Source organism: Chiloscyllium punctatum, chromosome 30 (assembly GCF_047496795.1).
Source record: "Chiloscyllium punctatum isolate Juve2018m chromosome 30, sChiPun1.3, whole genome shotgun sequence".
Taxonomy (NCBI): Eukaryota; Metazoa; Chordata; class Chondrichthyes; order Orectolobiformes; family Hemiscylliidae; genus Chiloscyllium; species Chiloscyllium punctatum.
This window is the reverse complement of record NC_092768.1, coordinates 29,477,333-29,498,787: the sequence shown is the minus strand read 5'-3', so window position 1 is coordinate 29,498,787 and position 21,455 is coordinate 29,477,333. Positions and strand designations below refer to the sequence as shown.

At 46.7% G+C, this 21,455-nt stretch overlaps 2 protein-coding genes across 9 annotated transcripts in view; one reads left to right on the top strand and one right to left on the bottom strand.

The window, feature by feature from the left end:
* c30h6orf136 (chromosome 30 C6orf136 homolog) overlaps positions 1 to 10,397 on the bottom strand; it is a 29,917-nt gene extending 19,520 nt beyond the window's left edge. The window contains exons 1-3 of one of the 3 annotated variants that reach the window (XM_072550170.1): positions 10,326 to 10,397; positions 7,818 to 8,001; positions 610 to 1,518 (exon numbers count right to left, since the gene is read on the bottom strand). In XM_072550170.1, the coding sequence (XP_072406271.1) occupies positions 610 to 1,518; positions 7,818 to 8,001; positions 10,326 to 10,381 (1,149 nt within the window). In that variant the 5' untranslated portion in view covers positions 10,382 to 10,397. The other 2 variants (XM_072550171.1, XM_072550172.1) reach the window with 2 other exon arrangements.
* Positions 10,398 to 16,789: 6,392 nt separating this feature from the next.
* abcf1 (ATP-binding cassette, sub-family F (GCN20), member 1) overlaps positions 16,790 to 21,455 on the top strand; it is an 82,181-nt gene continuing 77,515 nt past the window's right edge. For 4 of the 6 annotated variants that reach the window (XM_072550167.1, XM_072550166.1, XM_072550164.1 and 1 more), the window contains exon 1: positions 16,791 to 17,085. In XM_072550167.1, the coding sequence (XP_072406268.1) occupies positions 16,968 to 17,085 (118 nt within the window). In that variant the 5' untranslated portion in view covers positions 16,791 to 16,967. Of the gene's footprint in view, positions 17,086 to 21,455 lie in introns of all 6 variants that reach the window. The other 2 variants (XM_072550165.1, XM_072550163.1) reach the window with 2 other exon arrangements.

Genomic DNA, 21,455 nt, shown 5'->3' with positions numbered 1-21,455 from the left:
GTGCACAGGAATCACAATATCTAGACCACAGAACAGAGGAGGGACTTGGCTTGCCCTGCTCTTTCTAGTCTGGTCCAACATTCTGATGCATGTATCTTAACTCTCACCAAGACCACATATCACCCCCAAACTTATGGAATGGACTACTGGTACAGTAACACCTTGATTTAAATTTTTTTTTATCCCAGGTGGTAAATTCCTCTGTGGTTGGCACTCTCCCAATCTTTAATCAGCTTTAGTGTCAAAATCCTGTGGGATGTACAGTATACATTCTTTATTCTAATTTGAATTGCACAACAATTAGTGGACATGCCCTCTGCTGCTTTGGCCTCGAGCTTCCAAATGACTCCCTATACTGCTACAAATTTTCTCTCCCATTTCAGACAAACCTTAAAACCTAGTTCGTTAATTTGCCTCATTGTCGCTCGCACCTTGGGATTGAATTTTAACAGAACGCTCTATTGAAACAGGGATATTTATTCTACATTGAAGGCACTATATAAAGGCACTTTGGAGGCAAAGCAGGTGACATAATTACCAATTGACCTAATTAGCTTAACTCTTTTATATATTCAGATCAAAGTAAATTAAAGTAAGTAGCTCTCTTACCTCCACTCTCAGCTTTTCGTAAAGGACAGCTAGATGTTCCTCCATACTGGGCTCCTTCTTCTGAAAGCTTGCACTTGCAAGGTTACCGGTGCCACTGAAAGTGGCCAATGCTCCAAGTGGTGGCACAGGAATTGTGGGGTGCTCAGAACCCAAGTGGTATGGCATTGGGCAGTGTTCACTGTCAAACAGTGCCTGGAAAGAATCCAGGTGCCCCTCGTGCATGTCCCAAAGGCTCAGTGTGGTCTCGGAGGGTTCTTCTGGATGGGGAATCTGCACACTTTTAGGGGACACTCTGGTTTCCTCAGGCTTCCCTGCCAGTGTTTCTGGGACACACTCCTCCACCAAATCTTTAACCATTATCTCCCTGTCAGAATTAGAGGAGACATGCTGCTCCACCACAATGTCATCTGCATTGCGCCCATCGACAGTTGTGATTGAAGCCAAGATGCCTTCCAGCTGGGCCAGGAGAAGTGCACTCGCTTGCTCAGCACCAAGCTGCCCATCCAGTCCAGCAGGCACGCTTTCTACCCTGGAGGCCACCAGCTGCTGCAAACGAACCAACCTGGAGCAGGGCACCTCCAGTACGGCAGTCTGCTTCTTTCCCCAGCCACTCATGACCAGCTGCATACTGACCTTCTCGTCCAGGACACAGATGAGGGATTGCAGGCGTAGGTCACTTGGGAGTGACCTTCCACTGCAGGCACCATGCAAAAGGCCATACGTAGGTACCTGGGCCCGTTCCAAATCCGGAAAGTGATTTGGCCCAAGGTTAAGTCTATGGGCAGCCGCTGTATGTCCTGTGATGCCTGGCCATCTCTTAGTCCGGTACTGAACGTGGACAGCAGCCTGCGCAGCCCATGATACGCTGCTAATCCGCCGAGCAGGCCTACCATGGCACACCTCGAGTCTCTGAGGAGTGAGAGAGAAAGAGAAACATAAGGCTTCATCACAATAACAAAAAACTGCAAGTAGTTTCTGACTCCTGATATCAACACAGAGCACCATGCACACAATGCCCATCCTAGTGCTGCAGAAAAAGCAAGGTACAGAAGGATGAAATCAGATGAGATCAAGACAGGACTTGACAAAATGTGGGTTGTGACCCCAGAATCTCATCTCATGTGCACAGAGACATGAGTTCTCCATCTTCTCTTGAACAGTAGTTTCTTAATGAATATCCTTGGATGCTGCCTGAACTGCTGTGCTTTTCCAGCACCACTAATCCAGAATCTTAATGAATATAGTCATTTACAGGGAGGAGCATCCAGTTAAGGCAACATACATATTGATTGGGTGACCATTACAATCAGTGAGTGTCAAGACTAAGCCATTTGCTGTTACACAATTAATGTTCTTAATCTTGTTAACTGGCTTCACATAATGAATGTGTTTCACCTCGTTAATTGACTTTACATACTGAATCCTTCTTCATGTTGTTAAATGGCTTTACATAAGGAATGCTTTTTCACCTTGTTAACCCACTACCCTTGCCTCCAGTACCACCTTGTTTACTGCAAGTTCTTATCTGATCTGAGTTATGCGAGTTGAACCTTTCGTTTCACAAAATTTAACCTTCCCTACCTGCTCATACCTTGCACATTTTCACATGTTTCACATATCAACATGAAACTCCTTTCAGAGAGTTCAGAAACTGGATCAGAAACAACTGTTTAAGCATTGTAAGAAAACTGGTTAAGATCAATCAAATGGAGGTGGGTGAAGGTGATGAGGGGGATGAAGATCTGGTATTATTTATCGTTACTGGTAATAGTTGGGTAGCACAGTGACTAGAACTGCTGTCTCAGTGCCAGGGACCCGAATTCGATGCAAGCCTCGGGTGACTGTGTGGAGTTTGTACATTCTCCCCATGTCTGTGTGGGATTCCTCCACAATCCAAAGATGTGCAGATTCGGTGAATTGGCCAGGCTCAAACCGCCCATAGTGTTCAGGGACATGTAGGCTAGGTGCATTAGTCAGGGGAAATGTAATGTAGAGTAATAAGGTTGGGAAATGGGTTTGAGTGGGATACTCTTTGGAAGGTCGGTGTGGACCTGTTGGGCTGAATGGTCTGTTTCCACACTGTAGGGATTCTACAATTCTATATATCTCACTGATCAGCTACCAAGATCATATGCTCATTGCAGTCTTTTCACATGAGCAGCTTGTGACTATAATCAGTTACATATTCAAAACGTAGACTTCATTAAGTTACATTTCTCTATTCACAACCGCAGTTAGACATTTTGATTCGACTGACCCAAGGTTGTCAGGAAAAGGTAAGGCAGCCTGTGGATTTGCTTACTGGAGCAGCAAATTGTCTTGAATCTAACTCAATCATGCCAAGTGCAAAAATGCAATTTTTGAAAAAAAAAGAGCAATTTGCTGGCTAGCACTGAAAAAAAACTACCACACAGGCGTCTGATTGTCGGAAAATGTGTCATGGGTTTACTCGTCATTTTTTCTTGCCATTTCTTGTCAGATTTAACCTTCACATGAACCTAGCCCCTTGAGAATGTTTGACTTCCTGGTAATAAAACAGTATCTTATCAATGTCAACCAAGCAGTTTTTTTTTAAACAAGCAACTCCTCTATCCAGCTAGTAATAAATCCAAAATGAATTCATGAGACATCTCTATTGGCTTGCATTCTCTGGAGTTTAGAAGTAGTGGGGGCCTTACTGAAACACATAATTCTTCAGAAGTTTAACAATGGTAGACACTGTAAACCTGCATCACATGGCTGAAAAGTCTACCACTGGTTTCAGAATAAGGGATGACAATGAGGACTGAGATGAGAAAAAATCTTTTCACTCCAGAGGGTTGAGCATCTGAGAAATTCTCCACCCTTCTCCACTGCGAGTTCAGTTATCGATTATGTTCAATACAGAGATCAATAAATTATTTTGAACATTGAGAATTAAGGGATATGGTGGGAAAGCAGAGTGGAGGTCGTCAGCCACAACTGAAAGTGGCTTGGGCTCAAATGGCTCTATGACCTACCACCCTACCTCTTGCAAAAATGCCATCCCGTATTCCCAATTCCTCCGCCTCCGCCGGATCTGCTCCCAGGAGGACCAGTTCCACCACAGAACACACCAGATGGCCTCCTTCTTTAGAGACCGCAATTTCCCTTCCCACGTGGTTAAAGATGCCCTCCAACGCATCTCGTTTACATCCTGCACCTCCGCCCTCAGACCCCACCCCTCCAACCGTAACAAGGACAGAACGCCCCTGGTGCTCACCTTCCACCCTACAAACCTTCGCATCAACCAAATCAACCGCCGAGATTTCCGCCACCTCCAAACAGACCCCACCACCAGGGATATATTTCCCTCCCCACCCGTCTCCGCCTTCCGCAAAGACCGTTCCCTCCGTGACTACCTGGTCAGGTCCACGCCCCCCTACAACCCACCCTCCCATCCTGGCACCTTCCCCTGCCACCGCAGGAACTGTAAAAGCTGCGCCCACACCTCCTCCCTCACCTCCATCCAAGGCCCCAAAGGAGCCTTCCACATCCATCAAAGTTTTACTTGCACATCCACTAATATCATTTATTGTATCCGTTGCTCCCGATGCGGTCTCCTCTACATTGGGGAGACTGGGCGCCTCCTAGCAGAGCGCTTTAGGGAACATCTCCGGGACACCCGCACCAATCAACCACACCGCCCAGTGGGCCAACATTTCAACTCCCCCTCCCACTCTGCCGAGGACATGGAGGTCCTGGGCCTCCTTCACCGCCGCTCCCTCACCACCAGACGCCTGGAGGAAGAACGCCTCATCTTCCGCCTCGGAACACTTCAACCCCAGGGCATCAATGTGGACTTCAACAGTTTCCTCATTTCCCCTTCCCCCACCTCACCCTAGTTCTAAACTTCCAGCTCAGCACTGTCCCCATGACTTGTCTGGACTTGTCCTACCTGCCTATCTCCTTTTCCACCTATCTACTCCACCCTCTCCTCCCTGACCTATCACCTTCATCCCCTCCCCCACTCACCCATTGTACTCTATGCTACTTTCTCCCCACTCCCACCCTCCTCTAACTTATCTCTCCACGCTTCAGGCTCACTTCCTTTATTCCTGATGAAGGGCTTTTGCCCGAAACGTCGATTTCGAAGCTCCTTGGATACTGCCTGAACTGCTGTGCTCTTCCAGCACCACTAATCCAGAATCTGGTTTCCAGCATCTGCAGTCATTGTTTTTACCCCGTTTGACCTACTCCTATATTCTTATAGGGAGGTAGTGCAGTAATAATAATGTCACAGGACTAATAAACTAGAGAATAAAATAAAAATGTTGGAGAAACTCAGCAAGTCTGGCAGAATCGTAGAGAAGAGGAAGTAACAGAGGATTGATGAGGGCAGAGCAGTAGATGTGATCTATATGGACTTCAGTAAGGCATTTGACAAGGTTCCCCACGGGAGACTGATTAGCAAGGTTAGATCTCATGGAATACAGGGAGAATTAGCCATTTGGATTCAGAACTGGCTCAAAGGTCGAAGACAGAGGGTGATGTTTTTCTGATTGGAGACCTGTGACCAGTGGTGTGCCACAAGGATCGGTGCTGGGTCCTCTACTTTTTGTCATTTACATAAATGATTTGGATGCGAACAGAAGAGGTGCAGTTAGTAAGTTTGCAGATGACACCAAAATTGGAGGTGTAATGGACAGCGAAGAGGATTACCTCAGATTACAACAGGATTGTGATCAGATGTGCCAATGGGCTGAGAAGTGGCAGATGGAGTTTAGATTAGATTACTTCGTGTGGAAACAGGCCCTTCGGCCCAACAAGTCCACACCGACCCACCAAAGCGCAACCCACCCATACCCCTACATTTACCCCTTCACCTAACACTACGGGCAATTTAGCATGGCCACTTCACCTGACCTGCACATCTTTGGACTGTGGGAGGAAATCGGAGCACCCGGAGAATGTGCAAACTCCACACAGTCAGTCACCTGAGGCGGGAATTGAACCCGGGTCTCTGGCGCTGTGAGGCAGCAGTGCTAACCAATGTGCCACTGTGCTGCCCGCACATTAATTCAGATAAATGTGAGATGGTAAATTTTGGAAAAGCAAAACTTAGCAGGACTTATACACTTAATGGTAAGGTCCTAGGGAGTGTTGCTGAACAAAAAGACCTTGGAGTGCAGGTTCATAGCTCCTTGAAAGTGGAGTCGCAGGTAGATAGGATAATGAAGGCAGCATTTGGTATGCTTTCCTCTATTGGTCAGAGTATTGAGTACATGAGTTGGGAGGTCATGTTGCGGCTGTACAGGACATTGGTTAAGCCACTGTTGGAATATTGCGTGCAATTCTGGTCTCTTCCTATTGGAAAGATGTTGTGAAACCTGAAAGGGTTCAGAAAAGGTTTACAAGGATGTTGCCAGGGTTGGAGGATTTGATCTATAGGGAGAGGCTGAACAGGCTGGGGCTGTTTCCCTGGAGCGTCGGAGGCTGAGGGGTGATGTTACAGAATTATGAGGGGCATGGATAGGGTAATAGGCAAAGTCGTTTCTCTGGGGTCGGGGAGTCCAGAACTAGAGGGCATAGGTTTAGGGTGAGAGGGGAAAGATATAAAAGAGACCTAAGGGGCAATGTTTTCACACAGAGGGTGGTACGGGTATGGAATGAGCTGCCAGAGGAAGTGGTGGAGGCTGGTACAATTGCAACATGTAAGAGGCATTTGGATGGGTATATGAATAGGAAGGGTTTGGAGGGATATGGGCCAGGTGCTGGCAGGTGGGACTAGATTGGGTTGGGATATCTGGTTGGCATGGACGGGTTGGACTGAAGGGTCTGTTTCCATGCTGAACATCTCTGTGACTCTATAACAGACAAAGTTAAAACGTTGAGTCAGATGTGACTCTTCATGACTGAAATAATTCTCCCCATTGCAAGAACAAAGTGTGTACACAGCACTTACATTGAGTGTCAGGTAACTTGCTATAAAATATGCAGGAATACTTTACACAATCACTGATTTTAAATATATCCCACCCCAATGCAGAAAAATAGAGATACAAGTCTTTACCGGGTGGACACTAAATGCTGATCTAAACAGCAATGCCTACGGCATATGGTTGAATATTATAAATACAAGTTGTCTACTGCCAACTTCAAGGAGTTGGACAATACCAGCAATGCTTGTATCTCCTGAACAAAACAACAGAACATAAAGACACAGGAGCCTCAAAGATTGTTCTATTCACTAAATGGCCTTAATTCCACTGCCATAATTGCCTGTCTGTGCTCCCCACTTCACCATAACCCTTGACCCCTTGTAGACCTCATGCGACTTAGGAAAATTGGAATTAGGATAATCCTGAACTTTGCATGCCTGAATTATGCCTGACTTGTTTAGTCTGATTTGAGAGGTTCCTCAGCCAAAATCATGAGATTCTATTATGAAACCGCTCAACATGATAACAGTCTGCAATAGTCACTGGCACTCTAAGCTTCCTCTTCACCACTGTTACAACACTTGGCAATGATTCATAAAAACAATCAATACAAATATTTAAAGAAGCCCACTTGATTGCAACCCATTCTTTGCTACAGTTACAATGTTGTGAAGTGTCTTCCCACCTGTTTGCTTCTCCCTGTTATTTAATGCTTGCCCTTCCAAACCTTTTCAACATTGATGATGTGCATTGGTGGACATATCCTTTCACTTAGGTTACCCAGTGCAGGGAAATACTTCAAAGAACTCAACAAAGTATGATATTCTAATGAAATGCATCTGGGAAAAGGATATGAAGTATTAGTCATTCCCAGACTAGACCATCCCCGAGAACAAACTAAAATACTGAGATAAAAAATAACATTTTTCCAAAAAAAAAATCAGGATAAGCTTTAGCTAGGTCATGGCTTTACTGAACAATGGATCAGGTCTGACGTCCAATTATGCTGCCCATAATTCATGTTTTTAAGACACTTTCAGACATAGGCTGTTTTTCTTCCCCAAATTAATGCCATAGGAATTCCACTCAATATCATCCAAAAGATGGCACCTTCAACAAAGAGACACTCTTCAGGTTCTAGCCAAGCAAAGTGTCAATTTAGACTTCACACCCAAGTGCAGAAGTGGTACTTGAAATCACCAACTTCTAACTCAAAGGATGAAGGCAGTCACTCCATTGAGGGGTAACACAGGACTAACAAATTGAATGATACATGCAGTTATGACCCTCAGAAGTTTACTTACTTACCTGTTTATGGCATAGAGGCAAGGTACTCCGTCTCCAGGTCAAATAGTAGTAGTCATTCCCCTGGGTCCTGGGAAGATTTCCGCAGCAAAGTCTCCGCTGCCTGAGTCCAAATGCTGCCAGGCCTCTGGCTGCACTCTGCCTGCAGCTCACAGCAGCTGCCATACATGCATACAGCCCAACGTCACTGTGGTGTACAAAACCTCGTTACTACAACTCTCCCGAAAAACTCACTTTCTTCAGACAGTCATCAAACAAAAAAAACCCACTATACACACAAATAAACAGACACTCTGAAAGCCTCTTTACTTATTTTACTCACATGCATGACTTATTAAAAACCTCATCAATACAGTCCCCTAACCTTCAACACAGTTACTACAACCAATTGTAAGTTTAAGTAGCTCCAACTCCAGTTTTATGGCTCTCCCCAGAATAAGCCTGCAACAATTTCTATAACAAGCCTTAAGAGGCAAACCCACAGTTCTACCAGTCCTCCCAGGAGCACCAGACTCAAAGTGACCAGCCCCCTCAGAAGTCCCAAGCCCAGTTCTAACACAATAACCAGTATTCCTATCACAAGTTCTAGCAATGCTCCCAAAGGTCCCGATACCAGTTGTATGAACAATGCCATTGTAAATGCCTTGCCACTTTAACCCAACTCCGAAATATACCAGACAGTTGCCCCACCTCAGCTCTATCACAGTTCCCCATCCATGACAGCCCCACGTCATTTTACCCCAGTTCTATCCCTCTATTTCTACCAGTCCCAGTAACCCCATTCCCCAGTTCTACCCCAGCCCCAAAAGCTCCTCCCCAACTCTACCCCAGCCCCAAAAGCCACACCCCAGCCCAAAGGCCCCTCCCCAACTCTACCCCAGCCCCAACAGCTCCTCCCAAGCTCCACCCCAGCCAAAACAGCCCCTCACCCAGCCCCAACAGCCACCCATAACCAACCCCATCATCCCCTCCCCAACTTTACAGTAGCCCCAACATCCCCTACACCAGTTTTGCCCCAGTCCCAAAAGCCCCTCCCCAGCCAAAACCACAATAGCCCCGCCCCCAGCTCATCCTCGACCACAATAGCCCCGCCCCGCCCCCAGCTCATCCTCGACCACAATAGCCCCGCCCCGCCCCCAGCTCGTCCTCGACCACAATAGCCCCGCCCCGCCCCCAGCTCGTCCTCGACCACAATAGCCCCGCCCCGCCCCCAGCTCGTCCTCGACCACAATAGCCCCGCCCCGCCCCCAGCTCGTCCTCGACCACAATAGCCCCGCCCCGCCCCCAGCTCGTCCTCGACCACAATAGCCCCGCCCCGCCCCCAGCTCGTCCTCGACCACAATAGCCCCGCCCCGCCCCCAGCTCGTCCTCGACCACAATAGCCCCGCCCCGCCCCCAGCTCGTCCTCGACCACAATAGCCCCGCCCCGCCCCCAGCTCGTCCTCGACCACAATAGCCCCGCCCCGCCCCCAGCTCGTCCTCGACCACAATAGCCCCGCCCCGCCCCCAGCTCGTCCTCGACCACAATAGCCCCGCCCCGCCCCCAGCTCGTCCTCGACCACAATAGCCCCGCCCCGCCCCCAGCTCGTCCTCGACCACAATAGCCCCGCCCCGCCCCCAGCTCGTCCTCGACCACAATAGCCCCGCCCCGCCCCCAGCTCGTCCTCGACCACAATAGCCCCGCCCCGCCCCCAGCTCGTCCTCGACCACAATAGCCCCGCCCCGCCCCCAGCTCGTCCTCGACCACAATAGCCCCGCCCCGCCCCCAGCTCGTCCTCGACCACAATAGCCCCGCCCCGCCCCCAGCTCGTCCTCGACCACAATAGCCCCGCCCCGCCCCCAGCTCGTCCTCGACCACAATAGCCCCGCCCCGCCCCCAGCTCGTCCTCGACCACAATAGCCCCGCCCCGCCCCCAGCTCGTCCTCGACCACAATAGCCCCGCCCCGCCCCCAGCTCGTCCTCGACCACAATAGCCCCGCCCCGCCCCCAGCTCGTCCTCGACCACAATAGCCCCGCCCCGCCCCCAGCTCGTCCTCGACCACAATAGCCCCGCCCCGCCCCCAGCTCGTCCTCGACCACAATAGCCCCGCCCCGCCCCCAGCTCGTCCTCGACCACAATAGCCCCGCCCCGCCCCCAGCTCGTCCTCGACCACAATAGCCCCGCCCCGCCCCCAGCTTATCCTCAACCACAATAGCCCAGCCCCGCCCACAGCTCATCCTCAACCACAATAGCCCCGCCCCACCAGCCCCGCCCCCAGCCGCAACAGTTGCACCGCCAGCTCGAGCCTGAGGTTGCCACCCCTGTTCCCGCTCCCGCTGTCTACCCCACAAAAGGTCCCAGGGGCCAGCCACAAGCCGGTATCGGCCCCGGACAGGAGCACTTTTGACCTGGAGCTCAGACTTCCGCATCAGGTTCCTGCGGCGCCATCCTCTCCGTACCTCCCGTCCCGGACTCGCGTTGTGACTCCCCCTCCCCCAGAAAGACACACGCCCTGACGGTGAGCGCCCACCTCACCCGATGCCCTTGGATACCGGGAGCCGAGTCGCGTCGCGCCGCACCGCACATGCGCCGCCTCGAGCCGCGGACGCTTCCAGAAAGCGACGTCGCGGCGCTGCCATCGGCCGAGCCTCCCGATTGGCTGGAGGCCGGCGAGAGAGAGACGGACTCTCATTGGCCGTGTCTGCGGCGCGTATTGTGACGTACGACGTTAGGACAGGTGGGAGGCGGAGACTCGGCACGCATGCGCCATCGGCATTTCAGGCGGTGTGGTCTGACTTGCTAAGACAGTATAGGGCTACCAACAACTGGTTTGGGTGGAGGGGAAAAGGATCTGGAACTTAAAAGGTTTAGTAGCTTCTGTGGACAGAGATAAAATAGGATTCATGTTCCTAGTCTGATGACCCTTCTTCAGAAACTGGAGAGAAAGGATTTGCTGTATTTGAATCTGGGGCATGGTTTCCAACCTCCAATTTCCTTTTCCTGGCATTATTTGATCAATAACATGGTGATCAATAACAATAACATGTCAAAGCATCCATCCACCTTCTCTCCCTCCCCCCGTAACATCTATTGTTGACCTCAGGACTGTTAGAAACCAAATTCAATAAAATTTAGATGAGACCACCAAAGCTGGAGACGAGACAATTTATTCTACGATCTTGCAAGAAAGGATCCCAATTGCAGAGAGCAATTGAAGTGATGATTATTCAAACTACTACACAGTTATACTTTTGAGCTGTGTGAGGTCACCTCTCCCGACTCCTGCATTACCCAATCTCTCTTAGTATTTTGCCTCTGCCCATCTATGCTCCACGCCCATTGCCCCCTTCCCCAGGTTGGCAACCTTCCTCTCTGTAAGTGCTGACACACACATTATTTTGTCGACAGTACATCAAGATCTGGTTTAACATTTTGTATCAATTCTGCTGGTACATTCCATCCTCGGACATTTCATTAACTTGTATCATTTTGTATAGCCCAAGCATTTCGGTTATCTCAGCTTTTTGCTGAAAACATAACTTTTAAAAAGAACTTATTTGCTCTAATAATTACACACCAAAGTTAGTAATTAATTAACCACAGTTATACACTGAAAAGTAGAGATCCTCTTCCCTAAATACCTGCAGAGTTAATAGTTCTCTTGCTGTACCCCTTTTCTGTATGCTTTTTCTATATCTGCAAAAACAACACTTTTCCCCATTTCAAACAGGACCGACACACGGCATGGAGAAAGGAAACTTCAAAACTTACAAAGAAGGCTGCGGTTTTACTGACACCAGCAAAAGGCCCAGAGAGTGAGATTTGTCTCGCTCAGAATCATAGCGATGTACAGCATTGAAATTGTTCGATCCAACTCGTCCGCACTGACCAAATATCTTAAATCTGGTCCTATTTGCCAGCACTTGCCCAATTTCCCTCTAAACTCCTCCTATTCACCGACCCAACATGATACCTTTTAAATGTGGTAATTATACCAGCCTCCACCACTTCCTCTGGCAGGTCATTCCATACATGCACCACCCTCTGTGAAAAAGTTGCCCATTACATCCCTTTTAAATTTTTTCCTCTCACCCTAAACCTATGCCATCTGGTTCTGGACTGCCCCACTCCAGGGAAAAGACCTTGTCTATTTACCATATCCATGGTCCTCATGATTTCAGTAGCTGTGAAGATTCACTGCTGTGTCAATAGTGGAGGTGTACCACCCTCTGCGTGAAAAAGTTGCCTCTAGGTCCATTTTAAATCTTTCCCCTCTTACCTTAAACCTATGACCTCTAATTTTGGACTCCCCTATCCTGTGGAAAAGACCTTGACTATTCACTCTGTTCATGCCCCTCATGGTTATATAAATCTCTATAAGGGTAGCAGGAAAATGTAAACAGTGTGCACAAGAGACATTTGAAGTCATTTTTCATGGTGCAACAGAAGACAATGTGACAGTCCTTTCTGATTTTAATTTCCATCAAGTCGAAGAGTATCAAAAATTGAAGTGGATGTAAAGTGGACTGCACAGCAATGGGTTAAACACTAGCAATAAATTACAAAGCTGTCTAACTATGTTTAAGAATTTGGTTTTAGTTTAGCTGAGTTGATTACATTCTTCCTTTTGGTCAGAAGTTCATGATTCAAGTTCCATTGGAGATTGTCAATAAAGTAATCTAGTTGACAGTGGGATTGATACTGACCAAATTCATGTGGGCATGTATTTATATTGCCTTGCTTTTACTTTATTGCTGTGACCCAAATGCTCCTTGTCTGAAATGCAACCTAGTCCAGTATTGTTCTAGAACATTCCACCTATGCTGACTGCAGCAAACATTTGTCACTCTTTTTGTTGATGTTTTTAAAGGCTTTGCATGAGATTCTAAATACATTCACAATAAAAGAACATTCTAAAAAGAATAGTTGTACGGGTAGGGTTTCCAGCTTATTCCTGGAGGTCTTTAGCTCATGCATGCAACACAGTCCCATCTGGTCAAATAGCCTCAACTTTTCAAATGTTATTATTACAATTAACTATAGGAAGTATTTGAAGAAAATAAATAAAACACAATTTCTGTACTTCGTTTTCTGCACTGTTAGCAAATTCATGAGATTAGTCCTTATTTCTTGGAAACAATTGCTTTTCTTCCCAAAATAGTACTTTATTCACAAAATTTGTAAAAGAACATTGTGAATTATTTTGAGCTTTAAAAAAAAAATCACAGAATGCGCAAAAGAATTCAACTTTTTTCCAGACAACAATGTTCCATTCTGAGATGACTCAATATAACTTCAACTCATTGTCTCTACCCTCAGGCGACAGTATGGGTGGACTTTGCATGTTCTCCCCGTGTCTGTGTGGGTTCCTCCAGGATGCTCTGGTTTCCTTTCACAGTCGAAAGATGAGCAGGTCAGGTGGATTGGCCATGCTAAATTGCCCATAGTGACCAGGGATGTGTAGGTTAGGTGAATGAGCCATGGGAAATGCAGGGTTACAGGGAGTGGGTAGAGGTTGTGGGTTTAAGTGGGATGATCTTCAGATGGTTGATGTGGACTTGATGGGTCGAATGGCCTGCTTCAGTACTGCAGGGTTTCTATGATTCTTACACATTCCATGTCAAGCATATAACCTGAAGGCTTCTAGATACTGTAACTTATACTAGGCAGTGTCTCAGTGTACTTAGGCTGAAAGGCCTCAGACAATGGTCTTAAATCTTGGAAACTTCAGACCAATTCAGAATTCACAAGCTAAGAAGTGAAAAGTGACGGTCCTTTCTGTGAGAATGGCTCAAATGCTTATGACAATAAGAAGGCAGTGGCAGACTGACAATTGAGGGATCCTGGAATGGATTGCAGTTGAGCTGATGCTGAGTTCCTTGTGGCGTCTTACTCATGCCGTTGGGGAGTGTTTAAACTAACATTCAGTTCTGAACAAAAGTCATACTGGACTCGAAACACTAAGACCAAAGTTCATCCAATCAACCATGAAGCAAAGGTCATATGTCACTCATTATTGCAGTAATCAAAAGAGCAGAGAGGAAAATAACTTTCCACCTTCCTGTGTGGACTTTCGATATTTGGAATTTGTTTACTCGATGTATATTGTTGTTCCACCCATAGGATATGTGGTAAACCACCTATCTTTTGCCTGGGTCTTAATTATGATTGAGTGTATGCATCTGTGTTGAAGGTTTTGAAGGGGTATATTTTAGATTGCATCAATTTGATATCCTTTCTTTTCACAGTTCTTGTTAAAATTACGTGTTACAATAAATAGTGTTTTTACTACGATGGGAAAAACCTGATGTGAATTCCTTTTGTCTAAGTAGCAGTCGGTCAGATAAATTAGTCATAAACAAAAAAACAACTTGCTGGAAAAGCTCAGCAAGTCTGGCAGCATCTGCGGAGAGAAATCAGTGTTTTGGTTCGAGTGACCCTTCCTCAGAAGATAACTTGGTCATTTTGGTGGTCTAATTGGGATTTCCCACTATTCATGACATGTGTGTGTATGCATAAGTCATTATGACAGCACATGCAGAAAGCACTTAAGAAATCATACAGTGTTCTAAGCTTCATTAATAGGGATATAGAATATAGGAGCAAGGGGTTACGCAGTCATTATTTAGGATACTGGTTAAACTTCAGCTGGAGTGCTGTGTACACAATGCTTTATGAAGAATGTGAATGCATTGCAGAAAGTGCAAAAGAGGTTTACTAGAATCTCAGTTATGAGGATAAATTGGAGAGGTTGGGAAGGAGGAGATTTGTTGTTAAATTTTAAATATCACCAAAGGGTCTGGACAGAGTAGTTAGGGAGAAACTGTTATTGTTCGTCAGAGGATTGAGAACCAGAATGTGCAGATTAAGATATTTTGCAAATGATGAAAACGAGAAAAAAAAAGTCAATGAATCTGAAATGCACTGCCTTAAGTACATTGGAGGCAGATCTAATTGATGTATTCACGATCATATTGGATGCTTCTTTAAAAACAAAACAATGTTCAAAGGTACCGAAATTATGTAGTGATATCTTCCTGATGCAGAAGATACGGAATGGTCCAACTACTTGGAGTGTTCAATGGCAACAAGGCCAGTCCAATCCTTCACAACACCAGAGACAGGTAGAACCTTAGTACGTAGTGACACGTTGATGTTTGCATATTGAAGGTCTACGCACAGTTTGATGCAGCTGCACTCAAAGGTAGCCATCAGGATAAGGGCGGGTTGGGCTGTCCGTGCTTCCCCACCCCAAATTATCCAGACTTTGTATATGGTGTCCGTGTGGACACGGTTCACCTTAGACCTCCAGATGACGTGGAAGATGGCTCGGGTGACTGCAACAGTGCAGATTCTGGGAATGGGCCACACCTGAGCTATGTACAACAGTCAGAGTGCCTCACACCTGATGACCAGGTTATTATCCATAATGGAGAGGGAGAGGTGCTCCCAAAAGCCTAGTTTCTGCCTCAGCTCGGTGATGCGCTTCTGCCAAGTTTTTGCTCATGTCTAGCCCCTCCAAATCATATTCCCAGCACCTTCGGGTAATCTATCCTGTCAGTGATGGGGATAAAGGATCGGCTGGCCCAGTTTCCAAAGAACATGGCTTTCCTCTTGTCTCGACTTATCTTGGCTCCTGAGGCCAGTTTGAACTGCTCACAGATGCTCATTAATTTGTGCACTGAAAGCAGATCCAAGCAGAAAACAACAACGTCATCCATGTACAGGGGGGTTTTGACCTGCAGGCCTCCATTGCTTGGAATAGTCACCCCTCTCAGGCTCACATTCTTCCTGATGGACTCAGCAAAATGTTCGATACAACACACAAAGAAGGCAAGAGAGAGCGGGCAATCCTGCCTGACTCCAGGTCTGACCAAGAAACTTTCTGCATCCCATCCATTGATTGAGACTGCACTAATGATGTTGACATAGAGCAGTTAGACCTAATTGCAGATTCCCTCCCCAATGCCCATTTTGGAGAAAGTTCAGTTATTGGAACCTCCCTTGCATCAAATGGATGTAAATATAGTCTTGTACAAGTAAAAAAATGTCTTTGGTTTGTTTGCTTGGTCGAGTCAAACTCCAATGTCTGTTAGTTTCTTCATATACTACTGTAACGAACCAAACTGCTTTGACAACGTATGTATATTGAGTCATATAGTCACAGAGCTAGTGTGGAAACAGACCCTTCGATCCAACTCCTCCATGTCGACCAGATATCCTAAATTAATCTAGTCCCATTTGGCCTGTATTTCTCTAAGACCTTCCGATACATATGCCCATCCAGAAGAGAAAAAAAATACTTTTCATGACTAAAGTGTATTTTTGAAGTAAAAAATGTTCAGGGGTACAGGAGAAGGCAGAAATTTGGAACGAATATCTGGCCAGCATGGACGAGTTGGGCTGAAGGGTCTGGTTCTGTGCTGTACATCTCTATGCTTGGGTGACTCTTAAGTCAAGCTGCCTAAAGAGCCAGTGCAAACATGATGGACAGAACGGCCTGCTCCTAAATATTAACAACTCTTCGATTCTCTCTTTAAGAGGCTCCTCGCGATCGGTTCTGAAAATTATTGCGTTCTTTTCGTCAGAAGGAAAAGTATATTTTTCATACGTTTATATAGATGCACACTTGTGTGAGTTTATAGAGGGGGCGGACTTTCGCGTACGCTCACCACTTATCGAGGGTGGAACGTTGTAGAGGGGAAGGGAACTTATCCGGACAGTTAATTCGTACCCACCCACGGTCCAAGACGAAGCGATGAACCGCGGGAAACGCGCAGCCGCAGTTGGAGACGTTCGCGCAGTGTAGTTTGTTGCGCACCATCCTCCACGCAGGGAGACGACGGCCGCAAGCGCGCAGCCGCAGTTGGGCGCGACCCCGCCCACTCGGTGCAACCAACGCGCTTGCGCATCGCTCCGCGCACGGTGGGGCGGCTTTCCGTTTCGGGGCGTCAATGCGCTTGCGCGTGGGTGCCTTCCGACCCCCCACCCCCACACATCAGCAAACGGGACACAGCTGCAGCTGCGCGACCTTTCCCCACGTGAGGAGCGTTCGACGACACCATCCGGGTTCTGGTCGGGCCGGCGGCCGGGACAGCCGGGGAGCGCGAGGGTCTCCCAGAAGGAGCCGGAAGTTTCCGGAGAGAGAGAGCGCGCGCGCGCACACGGGGGGATGCCGCGAGGCCGAGGCAAAGCCGGCAGCGGCCGGGAGCTCCCGCAGGACGACGAGGACGAGGAGCAGTGGCTGGACGGAGAGGAAACGGCGGCGCCCCCACCGTCCAACCAGGAGGGTGAGAGAGGGAGAGACGGCTCCGGAGGCGGGGAGGTGCAGGCCGTCGGGGGGAGGGGGAGAATACTGAGGGGAGGGGGAGGGGGAGGAGGAGGGGGAGATTCATGGAGAGAGTTAAAACCCCTTCCCGTCAAATAGACCCAGGAACATAAACCACAGACAGCTGTTACCCCAATAATACAGAGAATATAGATCCCACAGACTGATCCTCACAGACAGCTGTTACCCCAATAATACTGAGAATATAAATCCCACAGACTGATCCTCACAGACAGCTGTTACCCCAATAATACTGAGAATATAAACCCCACAGACTGATCCTCACAGACAGCTGTTACCCCAATAATACTGAGAATATAAACCCCACAGACTGATCCTCACAGACAGCTGTTACCCCAATAATACAGAGAATACAGATCCCACAGACTGATCCTCACAGACAGCTGTTACCCCAATAATACTGAGAATATAAACCCCACAGACTGATCCTCACAGACAGCTGTTACCCCAATAATACTGAGAATACAGATCCCACAGACTGATCCTCACAGACAGCTGTTACCCCAAGAATACTGAGAATATAAACCCCACAGACTGATCCTCACAGACAGCTGTTACCCCAATAATACTGAGAATATAAACCTCACAGACAGCTGTTACCCCAATAATACTGAGAATATAAACCCCACAGACTGATCCTCACAGACCGCTGTTACCCCAATAATACTGAGAATATAAACCCCACAGACTGATCCTCACAGACAGCTGTTACCCCAATAATACTGAGAATATAAACCCCACAGACTGATCCTCACAGACCGCTGTTACCCCAATAATACTGAGAATATAAACCCCAGACTGATCCTCACAGACAGCTGTTACCCCAATAATACTGAGAATATAAACCCCACAGACTGATCCTCACAGACAGCTGTTACCCCAATAATACAGAGAATACAGATCCCACAGACTGATCCTCACAGACAGCTGTTACCCCAATAATACTGAGAATATAAACCCCACAGACTGATCCTCACAGACAGCTGTTACCCCAATAATACTGAGAATATAAACCCCACAGACTGATCCTCACAGACAGCTGTTACCCCAATAATACAGAGAATACAGATCCCACAGACTGATCCTCACAGACAGCTGTTACCCCAATAATACTGAGAATATAAACCCCACAGACTAATCCTCACAGACAGCTGTTACCCCAATAATACTGAGAATATAAACCCCAGACTGATCCTCACAGACAGCTGTTACCCCAATAATACTGAGAATATAAAACACACAGACTGATCCTCACAGACAGCTGTTACCCCAATAATACTGAGAATATAAAACACACAGACTGATCCTCACAGACAGCTGTTACCCCAATAATACAGAGAATATAAACTCCACAGACTGATCCTCACAGACAGCTGTTACCCCAATAATACTGAGAATATAAAACACACAGACTGATCCTCACAGACAGCTGTTACCCCAATAATACAGAGAATATAAACTCCACAGACTGATCCTCACAGACAGCTGTTACCCCAATAATACTGAGAATATAAACCCCACAGACTGATCCTCACAGACAGCTGTTACCCCAATAATACTGAGAATATAAATCCCACAGACTGATCCTCACAGACAGCTGTTACCCCAATAATACTGAGAATATAAACCCCACAGACTGATCCTCACAGACAGCTGTTACCCCAATAATACTGAGAATATAAACCCCACAGACTGATCTTCACAGACAGCTGTTACCCCAATAATACTGAGAATATAAACCCCACAGACTGATCCTCACAGACAGCTGTTACCCCAATAATACTGAGAATATAAATCCCACAGACTGATCTTCACAGACAGCTGTTACCCCAATAATACTGAGAATATAAATCCCACAGACTGATCCTCACAGACAGCTGTTACCCCAATAATACTGAGAATATAAACCCCACAGACTGATCCTCACAGACAGCTGTTACCCCAATAATACTGAGAATAGAGATCCCACAGACTGATCCTCACAGACAGCTGTTACCCCAATAATAATGAGAATATAAACCCCACAGACTGATCCTCACAGACAGCTGTTACCCCAATAATACTGAGAATATAAACCCCACAGACTGATCCTCACAGACAGCTGTTACCCCAATAATACTGAGAATATAAATCCCACAGACTGATCCTCACAGACAGCTGTTACCCCAATAATACTGAGAATATAAACCCCACAGACTGATCCTCACAGACAGCTGTTACCCCAATAATACTGAGAATATAAACCCCACAGACTGATCCTCACAGACAGCTGTTACCCCAATAATACTGAGAATATAAAACACACAGACTGATCCTCACAGACAGCTGTTACCCCAATAATACTGAGAATATAGATCCCACAGACTGATCCTCACAGACAGCTGTTACCCCAATAATACTGAGAATATAGATCCCACAGACTGATCCTCACAGACAGCTGTTACCCCAATAATACAGAATATAGATCCCACAGACTAATCCTCACAGACAGCTGTTACCCCAATAATACTGAGAATATAGATCCCACAGACTAATCCTCACAGACAGCTGTTACCCCAATAATACTGAGAATATAGATCCCACAGACTGATCCTCACAGACAGCTGTTACCCCAATAATACTGAGAATATAAACCCCACAGACTGATCCTCACAGACAGCTGTTACCCCAATAATACTGAGAATATAGATCCCACAGACTGATCCTCACAGACAGCTGTTACCCCAATAATACAGAGAATATAAACCCCACAGACTGATCCTCACAGACAGCTGTTACCCCAATAATACAGAGAATATAAACCCCACAGACTGATCCTCACAGACAGCTGTTACCCCAATAATACTGAGAATATAAAACACACAGACTGATCCTCACAGACAGCTGTTACCCCAATAATACTGAGAATATAGATCCCACAGACTGATCCTCACAGACAGCTGTTACCCCAATAATACTGAGAATATAGATCCCACAGACTGATCCTCACAGACAGCTGTTACCCCAATAATACAGAGAATATAAACCCCACAGACTGATCCTCACAGACAGCTGTTACCCCAATAATACTGAGAATATAAACCCCACAGACTGATCCTCACAGACAGCTGTTACCCCAATAATACAGAATATAGATCCCCCACAGATTGATCCTCACAGACAGCTGTTACCCCAATAATACAGAGAATACAGATCCCACAGACTGATCCTCACAGACAGCTGTTACCCCAATAATACAGAGAATATAAACCGCACAGACTGATCCTCACAGACAGCTGTTACCCCAATAATACTGAGAATATAAACCCCAAAGACTGATCCTCACAGACAGCTGTTACCCCAATAATACAGAGAATACAGATCCCACAGACTGATCCTCACAGACAGCTGTTACCCCAATAATACAGAGAATATAAACCGCACAGACTGATCCTCACAGACAGCTGTTACCCCAATAATACAGAGAATATAAACCCCACAGACTGATCCTCACAGACAGCTGTTACCCCAATAATACTGAGAATATAAATCCCCACAGACTGATCCTCACAGACAGCTGTTACCCCAATAATACTGAGAATATAAACCCCACAGACTGATCCTCACAGACAGCTGTTACCCCAATAATACAGAATATAGATCCCCCACAGATTGATCCTCACAGACAGCTGTTACCCCAATAATACTGAGAATATAAATCCCCACAGACTGATCCTCACAGACAGCTGTTACCCCAATAATACTGAGAATATAGATCCCACAGACTGATCCTCACAGACAGCTGTTACCCCAATAATACAGAGAATATAAACCGCACAGACTGATCCTCACAGACAGCTGTTACCCCAATAATACAGAGAATATAAACCGCACAGACTGATCCTCACAGACAGCTGTTACCCCAATAATACAGAGAATACAGATCCCACAGACTGATCCTCACAGACAGCTGTTACCCCAATGATACAGAGAATATAAACCGCACAGACTGATCCTCACAGACAGCTGTTACCCCAATAATACAGAGAATATAAACCCCACAGACTGATCCTCACAGACAGCTGTTACCCCAATAATACTGAGAATATAAACCCCACAGACTGATCCTCACAGACAGCTGTTACCCCAATAATACAGAGAATATAGATCCCACAGACTGATCCTCACAGACAGCTGTTACCCCAATAATACTGAGAATATAAACCCCACAGACTGATCCTCACAGACAGCTGTTACCCCAATAATACAGAGAATATAAACCCCACAGACTGATCCTCACAGACAGCTGTTAGCCCAATAATACAGAGAATA